This window comes from Solanum stenotomum, chromosome 8 (genome assembly GCF_019186545.1).
Source record: "Solanum stenotomum isolate F172 chromosome 8, ASM1918654v1, whole genome shotgun sequence".
Taxonomy (NCBI): domain Eukaryota; kingdom Viridiplantae; phylum Streptophyta; class Magnoliopsida; order Solanales; family Solanaceae; genus Solanum; species Solanum stenotomum.
This window is the reverse complement of record NC_064289.1, coordinates 13,954,929-13,977,888: the sequence shown is the minus strand read 5'-3', so window position 1 is coordinate 13,977,888 and position 22,960 is coordinate 13,954,929. Positions and strand designations below refer to the sequence as shown.

The 22,960-nt window shown below is 30.3% G+C and overlaps 2 protein-coding genes across 3 annotated transcripts in view; both read right to left on the bottom strand.

Annotated features, from left to right (window-relative positions):
* LOC125875055 (inactive poly [ADP-ribose] polymerase RCD1-like) overlaps nt 1-22,960 on the bottom strand; it is a 485,870-nt gene that overhangs the window by 448,043 nt on the left and 14,867 nt on the right. The gene's annotated exons all lie outside the window — the stretch shown is intronic.
* Nucleotides 9,108-15,191, bottom strand: LOC125875072 (probable transcription factor KAN2). Of its 2 annotated transcripts, none has more exons than XM_049556145.1 (6): nt 14,324-15,191; nt 13,869-13,945; nt 12,094-12,145; nt 11,803-11,965; nt 10,408-10,468; nt 9,108-9,684 (listed from the first exon to the last, which is right to left on the bottom strand). In XM_049556145.1, the coding sequence occupies exons 1-6, from the start codon at nt 15,015-15,017 to the stop codon at nt 9,538-9,540; spliced, it is 1,194 nt and encodes a 397-aa protein (XP_049412102.1). In that variant the 5' UTR covers nt 15,018-15,191; the 3' UTR covers nt 9,108-9,537. The 2 variants fall into 2 exon arrangements, with proteins under 2 accessions (XP_049412102.1, XP_049412101.1); XM_049556144.1 differs by having other exon boundaries at nt 10,408-10,471; nt 14,324-15,177.

Below are 22,960 nucleotides of genomic sequence, written 5' to 3'. Positions count from 1 at the left end.
CCCATTCTTTTTTCTTCAGAATTTGCAGCAGACTGCGTCCACCATCCTTCTGCAACATATATACATATATGTGCTTTCAATACATATCGATGCCTACGTACCCTTGTATAAATGTAACTTCTGAATTAAGTATTTCCTTCGTCTCAAGTTATGTGACACATTATAAATATTAAGATTCAAATTAGTGTGATCACTTATAGTACTTTTTATGTAGTTTAATACAAATATATAAATTTCATTTCAAAAAATTGAAAATTTCATATGCAAATTTTCTATCAAACTTAAACTATTTGACTCTCGAAAAAAGAAAATGGTCACATAAATTGGGACAGAGAGAGCAATATGTTCAATTTATCTGGTATCGTTTGACTAGGCACCAAGTATAAGAAAAAAAAGAAAGATTTTTAAAATTTGTAATCTAAGATTTATATGGCTATAAACACATTGGGTATGTCATGATTTTATAAGTTGATTTTATCACCTCCACGATCTTATGATAATCGACTAATCTGTTAGTATTTCATTATTAGGGTAACTCTTAATTCTAAACTTAGTATCACATGCATGTGTAAAATCAAACATTTTGATAAATTACACATATCTTTAATTAAATATCATTTTTAAAAATGTCATACTCGATCAAATTAAGACACATAAAATAAAGAGTATTAATATGTAAATGATATTAATGGTGTAAATATATTTTTACTGCAGGACCAGTTGGGACCGTACATGGTATTTAAGCATATCTCTGCATTGACTAGTCACTAGCATTTAATGGTGTGGTGTTGTTATTTTTATGTTTTTGGTTCATATGCTTTTTGCTTTCCTTAGTATTTATTTGGGAGTCATTCACCTGCGAAAATTTCGCCTTATATTATGCGTTTATTCTACTCACATAATATTTTCTACTATTTAATAAAACTATACTCTAGTGAGATGTTTTTGTTTTCTAGTTTTTTTACTTCTTCCCACATTTTATTGTTGTCTTTTTCTATCTTCCTTACCATTGCATTGATTTACATCTAGATCTATCATCCATCATAAATTCAAAAAATAGGGGTAATAATCGCATATATTTTATCCTTTTCAAATTTTATCAGTGAATTACATCGAATATGTTGCTTATGTTATAATGAAACAATATATTTAATTAATACAAATATTTCTAAAACAAACTCATGAAAACTCTGATAGAGACATATCAGTGGTTCATCGAATTGAGATTTAAATAATACAATCAACATGCTTTCTGGGCATTTTAAGATATATGCATATGTCCAGATTAATTGTTAGGAGGCAATTATTGAAAATGGGTTGTAAAAGTCAAAAAAATGTGTTGGATAATCACTTTTTAGTAGGAATAAAGATTTCAAATTGTCAAACTTAAATTATTTGAATAAAATTTCTCCAAGGCAGGAGACAAAAATTAACGTGTGACATGACATGCAAAATCCCAACAATAATTTTTGGTCTTAGATTCAAAAAGCAAAATTGATAACACAATTATTACCTAAATCTACTTTGGAAAAGTGGTGCAATTGCAAGCTAGCTAGTAACAACTAATTGTCTGCTCATAAGCAGTAATCATTTTTTAAGAATAAAAAAACTGAATTGATCATAAGTTTATTACAGACTAGTTTTGTGTTCCATCAACTACATGTAGTAGGTGTTAAGTTCATAATACCAGTACTGATGTACTTAAAACACTAATTAATCAATTTCATAATTCATATTAAGTCTATCAGAAATAACCTCTCCCAAGGTAATGTTAAGATCAAGTACACGATATCATCTTCAGATTCTATTCATGAAATTACCCTGTGTAGATTGATTTCTTAAAATGCACTTGAATAGGTGCTGCTTTTTTGTTCGACCAAAGACACATAATCCTTGAACTCAAACTCATTGAACGCTTACTTATATATGTATAACATCTATTTATATATATGGATTTTTTTTTGTTTAATTTCTCATCTGATGTCTATTATTCAATTAAAAGCTCAACTAATTCAAATTCATAACCGAAAAGTCCCACAATGTTCATAATTTCAAAAAATTAATTAATTTACCGGCTCGAACACGAAGCTCTGGACTCTAAAAATGAATTGAGAATTACTTACTCTTCCACCACAACGTTTAGTCTATTACCACTTATTAGTTGCATCAACTATCAATGTACAAGTTGCGACAAACTTCAGACTTTGACCTTGAATAGTAAAGTTAGCTATTTCATGGGATTGTCAATCAGATTCATATAAGCAAATCGTTAGTCCATTTATCAATTAACATGAGACTCTTAACTTTCATCCTAACATACATAATATTTGAAATTATTTTTGTTAAGATTTTTTTCTTTTTTTTGTTGTTGTGAAAATTGACCATGGGAAAGAGAATGAAGCATTGTTTTCAAAGTTGCATATAAATCAGGCTTTTAAAAAGGGGTCCCCAAAATCAAACCAACTTTATTCATGTAATTAAAAGGTTTCTCGAGCTACTCAAAAGCCTCTCCCTCCTTCCCTCACCCTCTCTGGACTCTGCAGCAAATGTTAGTACTCTTTTTTTGGGGTTTATATTTCGGAGTCAATATTGAAGTCCAACTAAATCTGGATCACAAACAACAGGATTCATTCGGAGACGGTGCTTCCAACAAAAATTTCTCCATACTCAAAATTTAAACTTGAGATATCTAATTATTAAGGATAAAATAATCCTACCAGTGCACCACAGTACATGTTGATATGTTGGTACTATTAAAGAAAAAGAAAGGTAAGAAAAGAAGAGAAGTTTCAAAGACCTGCCCACCCACCCACCCACCCTATTCCCTGTTTGAAGGGTATAGTATAGGTAGGGGAGGGGGTGCAGAAAGAGGTGAAAACAAGACGTCAAAATAATTTTATTAGGTTCAGTAGTCACTATAAGTCTGATTTTTGGGACATGTATAGATTGCGTGGATCGAGAATGAATAAATGATAGTGTAATGATGGTTAAATTATTTGACATTCTTCCTCTTTCTTCCTGCTACACCATCCTATGACCTCTCCACGTACGGTCTCTTTCATCTCCTCTTTACCCTATGCATTCTAATTTAGTATTTAATGCTCCATCCATCTGTTCAATAATACTAGGCCGTCCACATTTCTTAAAAAACTATAAATACATGAATAATTTTACTATATTACCTTTCAGATATAATATATATAATATCTTGAAAAAATATAATAGAGAAATGCCTATAATTAATTTTGATTGTGAATGAGGATGAAGATTTTAATTATTTTTTTTAAAAAAAATTACAGCTAAAGAAAGACATGCTTTGAATTCGAAATTCAAAAGACGTCACGTAAATTGGAACGAAGAGAGTATTATATTACTTTCTATGTCCCATTTTATGTAGTATTGTTTGACTTGACATAAAATTTAAAAAATACAGTAAGACTTATAATTTTATAGTTTAAAATACTTTCTGGCCATTTATGAGGCTACAAACTAATTCATTACAGAAAAGAGGATTTTTCATGAAGTTAAATCCTTTTCGATTAAATAAATATGACTTTTTTTAGACAAATAAAAAGAAAAAGTGTGTCATATAAATTAAAATGGAGGAACTATTTTTTTCTCGTCTTTAGGCTTCTTTTGACTCGCTTACATAAGTATGTAAAAATAGATAGGGAATTATACGCCCTGTTAGATGTTTTACTATTTTTATTTTGTCCTATCACCTATGCACTTGGACACACTAGAGTACCAATTGGGGAAAAAATTGGCCCCTTACTTTATAAATTATGTAGTCTTTTTGACATTGTCAAGATTTCTATTTATTGGTCCTTTGTATAAGCTTTTACCAAACAACTTCATTGAATAAGTTTATTTAATGAATATGACATGCTTAATGGAAAAAAAAAGTCTATGTGGACTAAGGCTCGTTTGGCCATGTGATATGAAATTATGAGATGAAATTAAAGTTTTGTTTGGATGTGCGATATGAAATTTTTGTGTTGTATATTATCTCATAAACATAAGAATCTCATAAGTTGTAAAACTATTAAAATAACCCTAATTGTTTCTTCAATCTTACCAAATAAATAAAAAATTATAAAATCGCATAGTAAATTATTACAAAACTATTTGTTCTCCACTTAAGTAATTGTTTCATCTAACTTTAATTCAGCAAAAAAAAATTGAACATATATTATAGTGTACTAGTCTTTAATATAATTTTTCCATATAGTACGGACAATCTCCTCACGTTGAACTTGCATTTCTCGATCATATGACCGAGAAGACGAACCAACATTATTACTTTGAGCCATTTGTTGGTCAATATCATCCGCAACTATATTTCATGCTCATAAACCATAAATATGTCATCACTCCTTTGATATTCTCACAAATAATTATGTAACACTGCACAAGCTATGACAATTTTCACTTGTGTGTCAATATCATACTGATTCATGCCTTGTTTCATTTGTGTGCAATTACACATTTTCAGTGCATTAATTTCATGCTAAAAATCAAACATATTGGAAGTAGTGATTACAAAACATACATCACCAATTTTGTATTTTTTTCATATTAAATTACTTTAAACATTTTCATATGTAGCCGAAAGAGACATTTTTTTATTATAAAAGATCAAAAAAGTATTACTCCCTCCGTTCTTATTTATATTCACCAAATCAATTTATCATTTATATTCACCAAATTTTTAAAGTAATAATAAATTTTATGTTGGTGAGAATAATAAATTTTAAAAAGTAATGATGTGATCATTAATTTTATTTATATATGAAATAAATGGTTAGTAGATATAAATGTGGGGTTGTTTTAACAAAATATAAACTTGTGGGTCAATTTTTGTATTTAAAATCTCAAATCATGATATGAAATTCTCATATCATGATTTTTGAAGAATATGGAATTTCATCTCATGATATGGAATCATGAGATGGAATCAACGTGAAATTGCATGTCCAAATGTTGATTCCATCTCATGATTTCATATCATGATATGGTATCGCATGGCCAAACTACTAAATAAAATGTTTATGTCATATTTTACTGGCCAAATATTAATAGGGTGACTTTCGAAGAGATATAGGTAAAGTTAATATTAGGTGATGTTGTTAAAAAAAAAAATAATAACATGGCTTTGTGAGATAATTATCAATAATTGAGTGATTTTTTAATTTCCAAGTTACTATCTCCAATTTTCCTCAATCTTCTTGTGTCTTGATCAGCCACAAGTATAAATGCTTGATTAAAATCTTCAAGGGAAATTCATAGCTAGTGTATCTATTTATGGCTAATTCTTGAGAGCAGGTTGTCAAATGTTTTTCAACAAGCTTATATTTTACCTAAACAGTGCAAGTGACCTAAAACATAGACAAGAGAACCTCCCATTACCCAAATTTAATGCAAAATGCATATTGCAGCTTTTCCATAGACTCTGTTTGAACTGTGGAAATTACACTCTTTAGCTAGTTTGACCGGTCAAAAAAATTAAAGAAATAAAAAATATTAAGATTTTGTTGATTTTAAATATATTAAGGATATTTTTTATAGCTATATAAGCATGTTATTATTTATTAAGGATAAAACGTAAAAGACTTACTTGACCAGCCTAATAAATACAACAATAATGTAATACTTTGTTGGTTTCATTTTACTTGTTATTACTTGTCCACTTTAACCAATCAAAAGAGACTTTCTTTTAATTACTATCTTTACTTTTAAATAAAGGGAAACTTACATAAATATACTATATTAAAAGATATTTACCATTTATAGCAATATCATTTTTTTTTCACTTGATCATTTTTAATACATTTATAATACAATTTTAATACATATTACAAAGAACGATTTATTATTCACATATAATACAAGTTGTATTGATGGATAATATAATATCACACATTTTAATACACTTATAATACAATGTGTCCATTTCTTACCAAACAAGCATAATTAATATATATATATATATATAATAAAAAAAAATATAGCTATAATACATATATATTGCATACATAATTCACTTTAAATACATAATGCAAATTTAAGATAATATTGCTATATATTACTATAAATTTTAATAAATAAAAACTATCGCTAAAATTAGTAATTATTTATTAAAGGTACTCATTCAAGTAATTTTTCCCTTAAATAACTATCTCTCAAATTATTGTAGTACTAATATTCAGTTTTTTGTTTCATAGCATAGTAAATGTGAATAATTTTATTTAAGAAAATACTAAATTAATATTTCTAAAAGAAGAGTACAAATTATACTGAACAATTAATAAGAAACTGAGGGTTATAAAATAGAAAGGCTGTAATGATACATTTACTACTTACTAGGAAAATTATTTGACACTGAGGGTATTATATTAGTTTGAGTAAATTTTAGGTTTAGCAAATTTAAAAATTATATTTGTATGCTATAGCTATAGTTAATATAATTGTGCTCCAAAGCAAACTTTATGTTTGCTATGGAGCATCAGATTTGTATAAATCGCTGGCAGCCTCTCGATTCAATTGTATATATGTAACTACTATGTATATGTATCAATGATTGTGTTTATATATCGATATAAAATTTGAATTTGTATATAATTGAATCGAAATAAAACATTTGTATATCAAATCTCTCTCTCTCTCTCTCTCTCTCTCTCTCTCTCTCTTTATACAACACAAATTACACATTGTAATTTTGTATAATTTGTGTTTGTATAAAGAGATCGAGAAAGACAAAAGAGATCTGGTAAGGGAAGATCTGCATTTGTATAATTATAAATGTATAGAACGAAAATATATGTATTTATATTTGTATATACAGTTTTCTCTCGCTTTATACAAACACAAACACAAACACAATTTATACATTTGTATTTGTATAAAGTGAGAGGGGTGAGGAAGAGTGGCGAGCGAGATTCGTTGGGGAGAGAGGCGAATGGCAACTATTTGCTACGGGTTACAATTAAATGAAACTGTGGTTATAGCATTTGATTTGAATTAATAGTTTGCTATTTTATACAATTTTCCCTATTATTTAGTATTTGATCATTAAATATCATAACACTGAACTTGAACCCCCATGTTTTAACACAAACCTTGTCCCTTGTCCCAACCAAAGATCCAACCTGACCCCAACTCAGGGACCAACCTTGACCCCAGGAGTCGGGGTGAGGATTCAAGTCCAGAGTCAGGGTTCAGGTTTTGAATCTCGAGTTGGGGTGAGGACTCAAGTCCCGAGTCAGGGTCGAGAGTCAGTCCCAAATCAGGGTCCGATCATGGTCAGGGGTCAAATTTTGGGTCATTGCGTAGAAAAGAACTACTATATTTATCATTAAAGGGACAATTTTTATCCATTAAGTAACAATAGGGGCATTTTAGACCAAACTATTTGCAGTGGAGGCATTTTTGGACCGAACTATTGACAAAGGGGTAAGTTTTAGACCAAACTCTTAACTGAAGGCATTTTTATTCAATTTCACGTAGGATTATTAAGGGCATTTTTTACCATTTTTCATTCTTACTTCATATAGGGGAGTCATTTTTCTTAGTTTTTTTTTATGATCGTGGTGTCAAGGCCAGCATTCGTGTACCTCGACTTATTCCACGGATACATGTCACCTCCCAACAACAATAAATACTAGGTAACTCTGTCCACCAAGATTATGACAGAAATAAGTTTAGTTAAATAATATTTTTCAAAATATTTAAACAAATCAAACATGAAAAAGTTGAAAAATGATTGGTACCAAACAGACCCTCACTCTTGTGGCCTTTTCTTTTTAATTAGTAGTCCAGGTCTCTAGCCTCATTCTGTGATCCACAACTCTAAAACTCATTTTAATTTAATTAAGTAGGAAATTGGAGTATATATTAATATCAATCTATAATTCCCCCCCTTTAATTTAGGGTTATATAAAGTTTTGTCCAAAAGCAAACTACAATTTTATTCTTTACTATAGCTAGTAGTGTCAGTGTCTTTCTTTCTTTAATCTTTTGGGTGGGGGGCCTCTGATAGGAAGGTGGGAGGATATTGGAACTAGTAAAGAATTTTGAATGAAGTACTATATAGACTATAGTAGTAAAGATAGTGATAAAATTAAAGGAAAAGGCATTCACATAATGAGCATAAAAAGGGAATATGGTAACATCCTTTTCTTCTTTTCATCTTGTCCTTTTCTTTTTGTTATCTTTCATTTCTTATATCTACATCTTTTTTAGCTCCTTTACCACTAATTCTTTTTTATCTTTTCTTACTTTTTTTTTCTTTATTGTGATGGTGTAAACCATGTGACAATTAATACTTTGGAATAAATAGTGAAAACTTTACTCACATATAACATTTATACACTAATTTAATAGGTACATGGCATGAGACGTTACGTAAAATGGTAAAAGGTTTAATTTACCATCACATGTTATTTACTACAAAAATCGAATACATAGATGGGAAAAAGTGCATATGAGTATCGAATTTTGACATCATTATTTAATTTATATCTGTTTTCAAAATTGTTTTGCAAGTTGGTTTAACTTCATACAAAATATCTAAAATTTTATATGGATAAAGTTCAAGCACATATGGCTGAAGTTTGGCCATTTTTGTCTCAATTTAACAATTTTCTTGCCTGAACTTTAGTTATATATACCTGAAATGCAATCATTTTTATCGAAAGTTCAGGTAAAATTGATTGGACTTCGGTTATTTTTACCTAAACTTGAGCTATATGTGCCCAAGTTTAGTCATTTTTGTTTAACTTAGATCTTCTCAGTTTGAAGTTTGGGCGTTCAAGAAATAATGCATGAATTTCGCCCATAAAAGTTTAAATATTGATTTTTTTTCAAACCATCACAAAATATTTAACAAATGGTTCGACCGAATGCAATAACTTTAGCTCGAACTTGTATATATGTTGACAAATTATTGACTACTTCAACTATTATTCTTATTACTTTACGTAGTTATTTAATATTAAGGATAATATAAAAAAAAGTCTTTTAATTTACTAAAATAAACAAATAAAATGAAATATTTATTTTCAAAATAAAAATCAACTAAAATGAAACGAAGGGAAGGGAGTAATGTATATACTAAGCCATTTCTTAATTTTCTTTAAAACATAATAAAGTGAGTCATACAATTACCAAGGATAATTAAAAGATCACTTCCTAGATACTAGTTACAAAAAGAGAGGGGGGGAAAGGCCTCTTTTTTCTTTCTCCCTCTAATGACTACTCTAATAATACACAAAATCAATTAGATTTCATATTCTTCTCTCTAGAAAGGAATAAAATAAGATATTGTTTGATGTAGAGGACTCACATATTTTCCCCTCCTCCTCCTTATGCCTTCTTCCTGTCTTTTTTTGTCTCTTTGTCTTTCTTTTGCTTTTTTCTCTTCTTGTGGGTACCTGATTCTCTTTTTTTTTTTCCTCCTTTTACTTTTGCCTTGTCAGAAATTATAATGATTTCAAAATGAGTACTAATAACTTATCTGCATGCAATTTATTTATTTTTTTACCCTGAAGGCCTTCCCAAAGTGAACTCCAAATTAGGCTTCTTTGGACTTGTCTCTGTTATGCTTGAAGAGCTCACTTCTCCTGATAATCTATCATAGCTTAAACATTTTGCTTCCAAATCTATATGCTGATTTTTCACTGTTTTCTGGATAAATTAACCAAAAGAGTAAATCAATATATATGAAAAAATAATAATAGTACTATACACAATGTAAAATGTGTGAATAAAGGGAGTAAAAGAAAAAGCACAGTCTGGTGCACTAAAGATCTAGCTATGCATCGGGTCTAGGGAAGGGCCGGGTGACTAGGAGGAGTACAACAATTATTACATGATGGAAATAATATAACATGTAATTGTTATTCTTTATAGTATTCCATCCATATTATAGAAATTAATTATTACCTAATCTAAGCAATATATTATAGTGAAATTATTAAAAAGACATCTTTTTTAGCTAGGAAAGAGTTCCTCACTTTAGTTTACAATGGCTTTTGAAAATGAGTTATGTCTTATCTTTTGTAAAAGCTTGAAATCCTTTCTATGTCATTCTACTTTTATTTACGTTATAATCATAAGTCAATCCAAATTACTATACGGATTTAACTTATATACATTCACTATTAACAGTAGTATCATTTTTAACATGTTATATCAGGTTGTCCGTCTCAATTTCTAAATAACTAACTAGTCGTTTCACTTATTATGAATCGTAACTTTGTAGCTATCTTTTTGGTTAATTATTATGATTTATTCAAATATATAACTTTTATTTCAAAAAATTTAAAGCTTCTCCACTATGTACGAATTCACGATCAAAAATTTAAAAGTTTGAATCTCGAAATTAAGTCGTTGAGTAAATTATAGTACCTCAAGAGATGGGATGTTCCCAGAGTAGTCACCATGTTTGCCATGCAGCTGCCAACTTTCTCTGCTGCAAAAACCATAGCAATTGAATAGAATACTTTCAGTCAGTGGAAGCCATGCATGCAAAAGAAAGAAAAAGCAGACTTAAGGAAAATGAAAGCCATCTTTTTATAAATTACACTCTTATTTAAAGCTTCCTATCTTTTTCTTTTCTATCTTTCTTCACTTAAATTATGATATATGACCCCTTTTTTGCTAAAGTTGCCACCACACATGTGATGTGAAAGCCACATTAACTACTAAAAATCAAAACCAAACTTCAAGGAAGTTTTAAGAAAATAGCTATAGACCTTTAACCTTTGGTACCAAATTAAGTTTAAAATTTAAATTTCTACATGGGACCATTTTATTACTAGCTGGATTTTTTTTTCCAACTTTAGCACTAATTTTTAGGTCCTCTTTGAAATAGTTATGTGAGCCCACAAAATCCAAAAGAAAGAGATATGTTCATTAATTAATTCCTAGACTAATTTTGTCATTTATGGTAAACATATATTTCCAAATCTTTGAATTTCTCATATTATATTCTTCTTTAATTTAATTAATCACTTTCATCCATTGTTGCCGACAAATGGAAGATAGCTATATTATAATTCCTTCCCTCTTCTTGGAAATTGAGTAGACGCGTACACACCACCATTTCTAGATTCAAACTTGTGATGTAAGATTCAAACTTGTGTTCTTACATCAGATATGTTGTTGTTCCTTTTCTCTTTTTTTCTGATCATGTTTTAAACATACATATGCTACAACTTTTTAAGATGCTCTGGTTTACACTTTAAAGGAGAATCACTTGTCATTCCTGGCTATGATATTTTCAGCTTATAAAGTTTTAAATTCTTTTAAGATTTTCAATTGTGTAGTCTATAACTTTCATCTTTGATTCCCCTCATGAGTCATGACCCTTTCTTGTTTCTTTTTTAACTTCCTTTTACGTCCATCCAAATAAAAGACCTAACAAGCCACAAATTTATTCCCTTTTTTTTAATAAAAATAATACTACTCAACAAAACAAATCTTATGGCCTAGCTAGTGGACACTTCTTTTGTCGAATTTGTTAACTTTGGAGGAATATAAATTAAGAGTTCTCACGTCATACGTGGGGTTCTCAATTTTCCTTTTGTATGTTTTCCTATCATCATTAGGATCAGAATCATAAAACTATTTATATATAAACATGTCAAGTTACACAATACTAACATTGTTTACGTGTACATGCCAGGTGTGATGAAATCAGAAATTTTAATTTACTAAGGATATTCAAGATACATGTATATCAAAAGTAATTTTTAAACAACATATACAGTATAATTTTCAGTGAACGAAAAAGGTTCTTACCTTGAAGAGTTGCTCCAAAGACCATGATAATCTATCTCTTGAAGATGCATACTATTTTTGCCTTGTTGATCAGATAAATCAGACTTTCTTGAAGTTTCCATGTCAGGCATTAAATCCTCTGAAGTTTCCCCAGAAGACCCATTATCGAATACCTCAGATTGGCCTAATTAACAAATTCACATTAAAAAAAAATTATTACTATAATTTCTTTATATTTAATTTTTAAAAAATGTTTTTTTTTAAAATAAAGTACAAATTAATGATATTATAAGGTGATGGATATATATAAACCTGAAGAAGCTGGAACTGCTGCTCTATCAGTAGTCTTAACCGTCCTATACATCTGCAAATATATATAATCGTGAACATTATATCTATATATATATATTCAGAGTTTAAGTTATACATATTGTTAACGTGAAAGCAAGTATTCAAAAAGTATCTATGATTATAAGTAATTTTGAAACTAAGACAAGTTACTTGCTACAACGATAGTAGATTTTGACTAGACTAATGTATGTATATACTCAAGCTCTTAAGCCAAAAATACATAGTACTAGTATGCATTAGTACATCTATATACATAGAAAAAAAAATGTAAAGAGAGAGTAGCATAGGCCTTTACTAGTACTGTAGACAAGGTAGCTTGATGGATACAATTCTTAGTAAAGTACCTCCACATAAATCATGATGACTACCTTTTTGCTTGTGCCCCATCTACTTACCATACATGTATGTTAATATGCATGTATGTCCATGGACCATGCACCACATTTTCATACATAAACACATGTACATTCACAAATTAACTTGCACACATGACACTTTGAGTGTGCACAAATAACACTTAAACTTGTATAAAATTAAACAAGTAGACACACGTGTCTTACATGACATAATACACTTAAGACGCCAATTTGGACACAATTGCTCGTAGGGCATAATTGTCAGCTAACGTCGGGTTAAGGGTCATGTTTATATATTGTGCATTGTGATTTTACGCACTTCGACACATAAGCATATGCACAGATAAAAATATAGTTACAACTTACACACGGAAATATCAAACATTGTTAGTATTAAAGTGTACGTTTAGTGTGTTAAAATCCACAAAAATGAGATCGATATCATTGTGACATGATTGCGTTGTACTTATTTTGGATAGAAAAATAACATTATTTTATTGTGAGGATCTCTAACCTCCAAAATCCTTCTAAATTATGAGAAGTCTTAATGACTACTCTAAATTTTGCTATTTGATAATCTTTATTTTCGTGCCATCTCATCCTAAAAGAATGAGATACACGTACTATCACGTGAGATATACATTTAAAACAAATAGTTGAGGTCTGATTTTTTGCTTCTATTCATCTTCACATGCCTTAAAGAGAGTATAGTCACTCTCTTTGTCACATCAACATATAGGAGGTAAAGAAAACACGTCTAAACAGTTTAGATCTTTAGACATTCCGCACTAATTTATTAGTTATCTCATTGAAGAGTGTCTAAACTTGTCTGGCTAAGCTGCAACCCATCCACCCTACCCACCGGCCACCCCACCCCCACCTTGTACATTCTTTGGTATTTTGTCTGTCTCTAATATTGTATTATTGATGAATCATTATGAAAAAAGACTCTTTCCTCTGTTATTGAACCCCTTTTTCTTTTCTTTCTTTATTATTACTATATTCTTCTACTACAACTTCTACTGCTACTACGTACGTACTTAGATAAATGGTTCATTCTCCAAAGCAAAAATAAAACACATTATAGCCTTTGCAGAACCATCAGATCTACTATCTAGACTAGGCTAGGTAGCTAAGTATAGAATAAAAAAACAAACAAAATTGAATTTTTTTTTAAAATGGTACATTGGAATTTGAAATGTCTGTTGATTTTAGACATTTTCTTCTAATAATGTTGCCTTCCTGTACGAATTCTAATGTAAGAATTAAACATTTGCGAAGACTCCAAAATTTTTTTGCACCCACAGGAAATGCAAACTAGCTAGTATTAAATTTCTACAATCACAAGAAAATTAGTTGAAAAAATGTACAAAATTTTACCTGTAAATGGGATTTAACATGTGCCAAAGTGAGATCTTTCACATCCATTAGCTCAAGAACTGATTTGGGTGTTGCTCCTATAAAATCCCCAAAAAAACAATGAAATTAGTTAATAGTATAATTAAATACATATTACTTCAAAGATAAAATCTCATACTTTAAAAAAAAAAATTGGTGGTAGGGAAGGAGAAATCCGGAAATCAAACTCTCACCGACAAAGTCAGTTAAACACTCAACAAACATAATTTAATTTAGTTTTGCATATGTATTTATGGATCAAGATGAAAGCAATAACAAGTTCATATGAACCTTCAATGATGAGTTTATTGTAAGTGACAGAGTGGTCTTACTGCTACGATCAACTAAGATTCAGCCATTTATCACTCTGACGAGTGAAAAAAAAGAAAAAACAAAGTACTAATAGAAGAAGAAGAAGAGATAGAAAAGAAGCCTACTTTCATGGCCACCCAAGAGCTCAACAGCATGAACAAATCTGGCATGAAGACTACTAGTCCATCGCATCCGTGGCGCTCTCATGGTACGTTTAGGAAACCTTGATAAAAATCTAGATCGCATTAGCCCACCTTGATGATTAGAGTGATGAAAAGGGATAGTTGTTGGTGAGGAATTAGGTATAGTTTTGTTACTATTGTTATTAAAACTAGTAATACAATAACCAGAAGAATGAATAGGTAATGTAGGTGTTGTTGCAGTAGCAGTAGTAGTAGTAGTATTTTCAAAGGTTTGGTGAGCAAATATTGGGTAGTTATTATGATGATGAGAAAGAGGAAGAGGGTTTTGATGGTACAATGGAATTCCTCTTATAGGTCTCAAGAAACTAAGTTGTTGTTGTTGATTTTGTTGGTGGATGAAGTTGTTGTTTTGGAGGGGATGAAAATGGGAAGAGTTAATTAGCTGAGTATGAGAAGGTTTATAATTAGGATTAGATAAAGAAAGCTCGAAAAGAGTATTGTTGTTATCAGGTTTTGATTCTAAAGCTCTTCTCAAGAAGAATAAGTCCATCTCATCTCGATCAGTATTGTTGTTATTACTACTCGTTGTCTTCCATGTTGTTGTTGTTGATGATGATTTGTTGTTTGGAGGACTTATTTGTAAAGATAAGTCTGGTTGTGCTGGGAATAGCTCCATATATATACTTGTTCTCTTTCTTTTCCCTAGCGCGTTGCGCTTACTAGCAATTTATGTTGTTGTTGTTGTTGTTGTTTCTTGTGTTTGTTGTGTTGATCAAATGAAAGGTAGTAGTAAGAAGGAATTTGAGATTGAGTTTTAGAGAGAGAGAGAAATGACAAAGGATGAAGATGAATTGATGAATGGTTGTTTCTTTTGTGTGAAGTATATGTGAGAAAATGACACTTTGAGAGGCTAATGTGGGGTAAGGGGGTGTAGGGGGTAGAGAGGAGATTGTTCCTTTTTGTGGACGTGGGGGTAAGATGAGAAAAGTGAAGAAAAGATGAAGAATAAGGAAAGTTAAATAAGTTTTTGGTGAAGAAAAAAAAAAAGTTTTGGGGCTTTGTTTTCTTTTTTACTTTTTCTTTTTAACCCTAAGGTCCCTAGTATTCTTTATGGAAAGAAAAAGGAAACTAATTTTAGTGTAAGCTTTAACGTATGCATTTGTCGCTTAATACTAATTAATTTTCTAATTCAATAAAGCTATATATATTCACTTGACCTAAATATGAAGTACTATTAGACAATGTCCTACTCTTAATTGTGTTAGTTCAATTCCTACGGACATTGATAGCTGACTAATTACTTGTAGTTACGGGTCCTAGTTCTAAAATGGTTTTATATTCTTTCCTGTTATATCGATTCATACGAATAACAAAATGTACGATTAATTCTTGAGTCGATATCCCTCGTGTTCTATTATGAAGTATTTAAATTATGTAAATAGGAGTGTGTGTGTATATATGACCATTATTATTATAAGGTTATAACTTTTTATACCATCGCTACTAAATTTCAAATAAAACGTTAACCCAATAAATGGTTGTTGGTAGAAAAACAATAAATACTTAATGTTTCTATACAATCATATGAATTTAATGTGTTTAAGTGAAAAATTAATAATAAGAATGTGTATTAATTAATTGTATGATTTATTGATAATAGTGGTCAATGATTACGTGAATTGCTTAAATAATCTCAATCAGCTGCTCCCTTGCTGATACTTTCAACAGTTATTCGTTCTGTACTTGATTATCCAACGTTAAATATATGTGTAACGTATTTATCCAATTAATGTAAATATGAATGTGAGTGAGTTTTTTGCCCCCTTTTTAACTCCCTCCCCCAACGAACCCTAGATTTGTAGATCTTACAATTAACATGAAATGATTAAACATAAAATTCGACCTACTAATGGCTGAAAATCACCTAATTAATTATGGTAACACATTTTGGTTAATTTCATTGGGATAAGATACAACTCATAAATTATTTGCCGCTTCCTTTTTACACTAAAATTTATTTCCTACAAGTTCAGTGTACTTTGGAAAGGCCTCAGCCAAATGGTCCTTCAGATTAAAGTCAATGAAAAAGTTAAAACTTCAATTCATCTTATTCTTTGGCCCTTCAATTTTATGGACTATTTTACTTTGCTCCAAATCATTTTGAACTCATTAGGATATAAAAACTATCTTTAAATGTAACTGTAGACAATAAAATTCGCGTCGAGAAAACAATAGTCAAGAACAAAAAAATTATCGCAACAATCGTTTTATTATTTCAAAGTGCGAGTGTTACAATCTCTATGATTCCTCTAAATTCGCCTTTTCGAATATAAATTCAAGGGCTCTTGAGCTTGTTCTTGAATTTTGTTCTTGTTCTTTGACTTTAATCTTGGATTCAAGTGCATTTGGAGCTTGTTCTTGAATTTTGTTCTTGTTCTTTGACTTTAATCTTGGATTCAAGTGCATTTGGAGCTTGTTCTTGAATCTTTGATGAACTTGAACTTTACTTTATCTTGATATTGAACTTATTCTAACTTTAACTTGATCTTTATCTTGATCTTGAACTTAAACTTTATCTTGATCTTAACTTCTAGTTGAATCCAAGGGCTTCGAGCTTGATCTTGAATCCGGCGGTCTTGATCTTGATCGTTCTTGAACTTGAACTTTATCTTGATCTTGACTTCTTCAAATTTTCAATTCTTAAACTTGAATTCTTGAACTCTCGAGTTCTTGAATTCTTGAACTCTTGAGTTCTTGAATTCTTAAACTTATAGCTTGTAGAGAAATTTGTGGCTTTTGATCCACGAGCTTTCTCTAGCTTTTTATTTAGAATTCTTCGTTCTCTTTCCTGAATTATGAGGACCCCTATTTATAGTTTTAGAATAGGGGAGTTGCGATATGAAGAGGACTACCTTCGGCCAATCAGATTTAAGTGACATGACATATGGGTTTTATGGAGCGGGCTTTAATTAAATCTATATTTATTAGATTTAAATAATTAACTCAATTATATTAATCCATAATATTTATTTGGACTAATATATTCATAAATTTAATATAATCCAAATCATTTTATAAATTTATATTTAATAAATTTCAAATGACTACACATGCCCCCTTCTTCAAGCCTTGTCGAGATATTTTATCTTTCAAAGACTAGGCTTGAAGAATTTGAAGACTTGAACTTGCAGACTTGACAAATTTGAAGACTTTAACTTGTAGAATTGGAAGATTTTAATACTTCAATTTGTATACTTGGAGAATTTGAATACTTCAACTTGCATACTTGGAGATTTTTGAAGACTTCATCTTGAAATAACTTTTATTCACAGGGGTTTGCCCCCATTGAGTCACCACCATTTGGTGCAAGTCTGAAGTTTTATGAAAGATTACTCATAGCTTTAACTTTCATGTGACAGATCAAGGGGGAACATGTGGTTTTTTTACACTTGTGCAACTGAACTTAGAATATGATTCTAAGCGCCTACGTACCTCAGTGAAGAGGATCAAGTCACAACGTAGTTCTGGGAAAGTGTGTTTTTTTGTATCGTACACAAATTATACTCTTGCGAGCCAGGAGTGACATACAGTTTAGGCTCGTACCTTAAGGAGCAACTTGAGTATGTAACTCTAATTTGAAGAGCTTTGTGACACACACTTTAAGCTCGTGTTTCAAGAAGCATTTCAACTTGAAGATTTAACTCAAACTTGAATATTTAAGTAACATACAGTTTGAGCTCGTGTTTCAAGGAGCATTTCAACTTGAAGATTTAATTCAAACTTGAATATTTAAGTGACATACAGTTTAAGCTCGTGTTTCAAGAAACATTTCAACTTGAAGATTTAACTCAAATTTGAAGACTTTTTGACATACAGTTTAAGCTCGTGTTTCATAGGAGCATTTCAACTTGAAGATTTAATTCAAATTTGAAGATCTATGTGATATACAATTGAGGCTCGTGTGTCTAGGAGCATTATAACTTGCAGTTTAGGCTTATGCGATGAGGAGCATTGTAACTTACAGTTTAACCTTATGCGTCAAGGAGCGTCTAGATATACATTGACTCTTCAAATTCATCTTCGGATGCAGACTTGCCCCTACTTTGGGGTTCTTCTAAATCTTCATCTTCATGAGGTCCATAGGCAGAAGATCGTTAATCTTCTTTTAAAGTCAAGCTTAATTCCATATCATGTGCACGAGTTACCAACTCTTCAAATGTATTTGGCTTTAATCCTTGCAAGATGTAGTGAAGACCCCAATTCATGCCTTGGATGCACATTTCAATGCTAGAAGTTTCACTAAGGCGATCTTTGCAATTGAGGCTCAAACTTCTCTAGCGATTGATAAAGTCAACAACTAGCTCATCTTCACTTTGACGAGCCTTTGTAAGTTCAATCATGCTAACGACACGTCTTGTGCTATAGAAACGATTAAGGAACTCTTGCTTTAACTGCTCCCAACAATCTATAGAATTTGGTTCGAGATCTGTGTACCAATCAAAGGCATTTTCTTTGAGAGATCGGACGAACTCTTTAACGAGATAATCAACATACGTCCCAGCATCATTGCAAGCCTCGATAAAGTGCGCTATATGTTATTTGGGATTTCCTTTGCCATCAAATTGTTGAAGCTTAGGAGGTTGATAGCCCTCGACATTTTCAAGTTATCAATTCTTTATGTATATGGCTTGGCATATGTGGGAGAAAATTTGGATGGAGACTCAGATTTGTCTTTGATAGCCTCTATGATAAAGTCCTTTAATTGATCAACGAAAATCAAACCTCCAGCGGAGAGATGAATCTCTTTGTTGTTTGTTTGTTTTATGCAAGACTCTCTTTCGTCTCTAATTCTAGGAAGCTTCAAAGATTCTCGACTCGATCTTCTTTCAATCATGTTATCCATCTTATTTGTTAGCTTGGAAAGTTTAGCATCTTGTTCGTGAGCACACTTTGTCAAGCCTTCAATTGCTTTAGTCAAGCTTGCTAGTCGTTCTTCTATAGTGCAAGTCATTTTAATATTCTATTATGCTTGAAAAGTTGAGATGAGATGTAGAGATTGTCCCATTGGGCGTGCCAGAATTTGTAGACAATAAAATTCGCGTCGAGAAAACAGTAGTCAAGAACGAAAAAATTATCGCAACAATCGTTTTATTATTTCAAAGTGCGAGTGTTACAATTTCTATGATTCCTCTAAATTCGCCTTTTCGAATATAAATTCAATGGCTCTTGAGCTTGTTCTTGAATTTTGTTCTTGTTCTTGGACTTTAATCTTGGATTCAAAGGCCTTTGGAGCTTGTTCTTGAATCTTTGATGAACTTGGACTTTAACTTTATCTTGATATTGAACTTATTCTTACTTCAACTTGACCTTGGTCTTTATCTTAATCTTGAACTTGAACTTTATCTTGACTTCTAGTTGAATCCAAGGGCTTCGAGCTTGATCTTGAATCCGGCGGTCTTGATCTTGATCATTCTTGAACTTGAACTTTATCTTGATCTTGACTTCTAGTTGAATCCGAGGGCTTCGAGCTTGATCTTGAATCCGGTGGTCTTGATCTTGATCGTTCTTGAACTTGAACTTTATCTTGATCTTGGTTTCTAGTTGAATCCAAGGGCTTCGAGCTTGATCTTGATCGTTCTTGACCTTGAACTTTATCTTGATCTTGACTTCTTCAAATCTTCAATTCTTAAACTTAACACTTGAATTCTTGAATTCTTGAACTCTCGAGTTCTTGTATTCTTAAACTTATAGCGTGTAGAGAAATTTGTGGCTTTTGATCCACGAGCTTTCTCTAGCTTTTTGTTTAGAATTCTTCGTTCTCTTTTCTGAATTATGAGGACCCCTATTTATAGTTTTAGAATAGGGGAGTTGCGATATGAAGAGGACTCCCTTCGGCCAATCAGATTTAAGTGACATAGCATATGGGCTTCATGGAGCAGCCTTTAATTAAATCTATATTTATTAGATTTAAATAACTAACTCAGTTATATTAATCCATAATATTTATTTGAACTAATATATTCATAAATTTAATATAATCCAAATCATTTTATAAATTTATATTTAATAAATTTTAAATGACTAGAGTAACTTTTATTCTAATATTTAGTTATTCTACCACATTTTCTCAAATCTTATGAATTATTATTTTTTGAAAGAAAAAGTCGTTATAATGTGCACGTACGCATTCTCTTAGGTATATTCTATTAAAAAAAATCCAAGTGCTCATGGTCAATACAAAATCTATATTCAGTCAAATTATTAATTGAATTATATAGACCAGTCTCATCATGACATGAAATGCTTTTTGGTTAATTAATTGGATCAATATATAAATAATGGGATGATTACGATTTTGAACCATTTGACCATCTGGCTAATTTATAAAAATATGTATAATGTGTATACATAATGTATACTTTATATTAATATACATTAAATTTATATCTATATACTGATAATATATACGTATAATTTATATCGATCATATTGATAAATTAGTTGACTAAAGGATAATATCAGTAATTTTCTCATAAATAATTTGACAAGACAAAGAATACAAAAGAAAAGAAAAATGTAATAGTACTCCAACTGTTTGCCCAAATAAAACACACATCATGGTTGGTTTTACATTGAATTTAATAATCAAATTTGAGAAATGGTAGATTAATTTTTGTATATATATAGCGGTATGAATACATCTATCAAATTGGAATAACTCCAAAATTTGACCTACCAAAATTGTATTTTATTCTTAGAGATTGAGACATGTAGTACGTAGTGTCGTCTCAACGATATATATACTTACAAGATTTCACATTTTTCCTGGTGTCTTTTCTCCTAACAATCCAAGATTGTAAAATTCAAATTGTTTCTTAATTTTGACAGTGTTAAAAATTATTAAGAACGACAAAATCTGAATAGTACTTTAACATAAAAATGCAAAAGAGTATGTTTGTTTAAAATAGATCAAACAAGTTATTTTATTTTGATTGTGACCGAATCGATTGGCTATCTGAACTTTTACATCATCGATTAGGGTTCAATTTCCCACCTTTATAAAAATCCCCTTCCCAACCCCCAATTTTATGTTGGGTGGGGATGGGGAGAGGGTTGATGTTTGAAAATTCATGCAATAAATTATTGCGATATTAATTTCTAAAGCTATAGAGAAAATTGAATTTGTTCGAAAAAAATAATAAGAAAATGAACGATTACTTTGCTTCCTATTTTTTCATCCTTACAAATATTACATATGCATATCGATGATCAAGACTAGACGAATTTTTAGCAGCCATAATAATAACGATAATAATATATCGATAAGCAAATTATGTGGTGCCTAATTGATGGTCCATTTTGTTTACTAAACATATACATATTTGGTCCTATATATTGATTTCCTTTATAAATTGACAAGACTTTAGAATTTCGAATCAATCATTTTCTCACAATAAGTCCATATCTAACATTTTATGATCACCCTGAAAGAGAGGGAAAAGAAAAGAATTTACCAAAAAAATTTAAAGAGAAATATATTATTTAAAATTCTGTATAGACAATTGTTGACGAGTTCTTACTTCAAGGTATATTTTCATTCTTCGTTGAAAAGAATCATTTATAGACAAAATATTCATGAAAATTCAACTAACAAAAGGTTTTGTGTAAAATAGTCTATATATGTAATTTTGGGAAAATAACATGGTCTACCCAATTTACTCTTTAATTTGTTCTACCATTTGCGTAACATAGAATCCAATTGCAATATCTTCACATACACACACACACATATATATATATATATGAGATTATTACTATATGTCGGTTTTTTTTTTCCAGCGAAGTCAATTATTAATACTTCTTTGTAATAATACTTAGAAATTCAAAAATTACTTGAAAATACTGTTCATGTGTACTACATGACCTATATTCATTTTTTTTTTGTTAATAAATTGGGAATGGATTTAACCTCGATAAATGTTACTTTTGGTCCATAATTTTATTTTATTTTTTGCATCAAATTTTGAGACCAAACACCAACAAATAACGATGAATATAAATCTATAATCCAGCCATATAGTGCTGTGAATCCTCTTTGTGGATAAACACCAACAAAATTTGCGTCCAAACACTTACAAATAACGATGAATATAAAATTACAAGGAGATAATTATTTCAAGTAATTAAGCAATTCATAATATGGGATAATGTTGAACAAATAAAAAGAAGAAAAATTAGACTATTTTTATGTAATGTTGTTCATACAAAATAAGTTTGGTCCACATATATACATATGATTATCAATTTATCACATCAATTTGAAAAAAAAAAAACAAATTATGCCCACGAATGGGAAACTTTTCAATTTAATTTGATGATAAATTTATTGAATTTTGTTTACCTCTACCTAAGTTAATTTTCTGAACTGTGACAAGTATAGTAAGGGGCAAAAATTAAAGTACAATTAAATATACGTTGAGCAAACTAGAGAGATAGAACTGACTAGCAAAGTGCATATTAGTCAATAAAATTAGACTTAAAAATTATTTTATTAGCCTGACACCAATAAACTAAGATATACTCTAGCAAACATACACCTTAAATGCAGCTAATGTCATG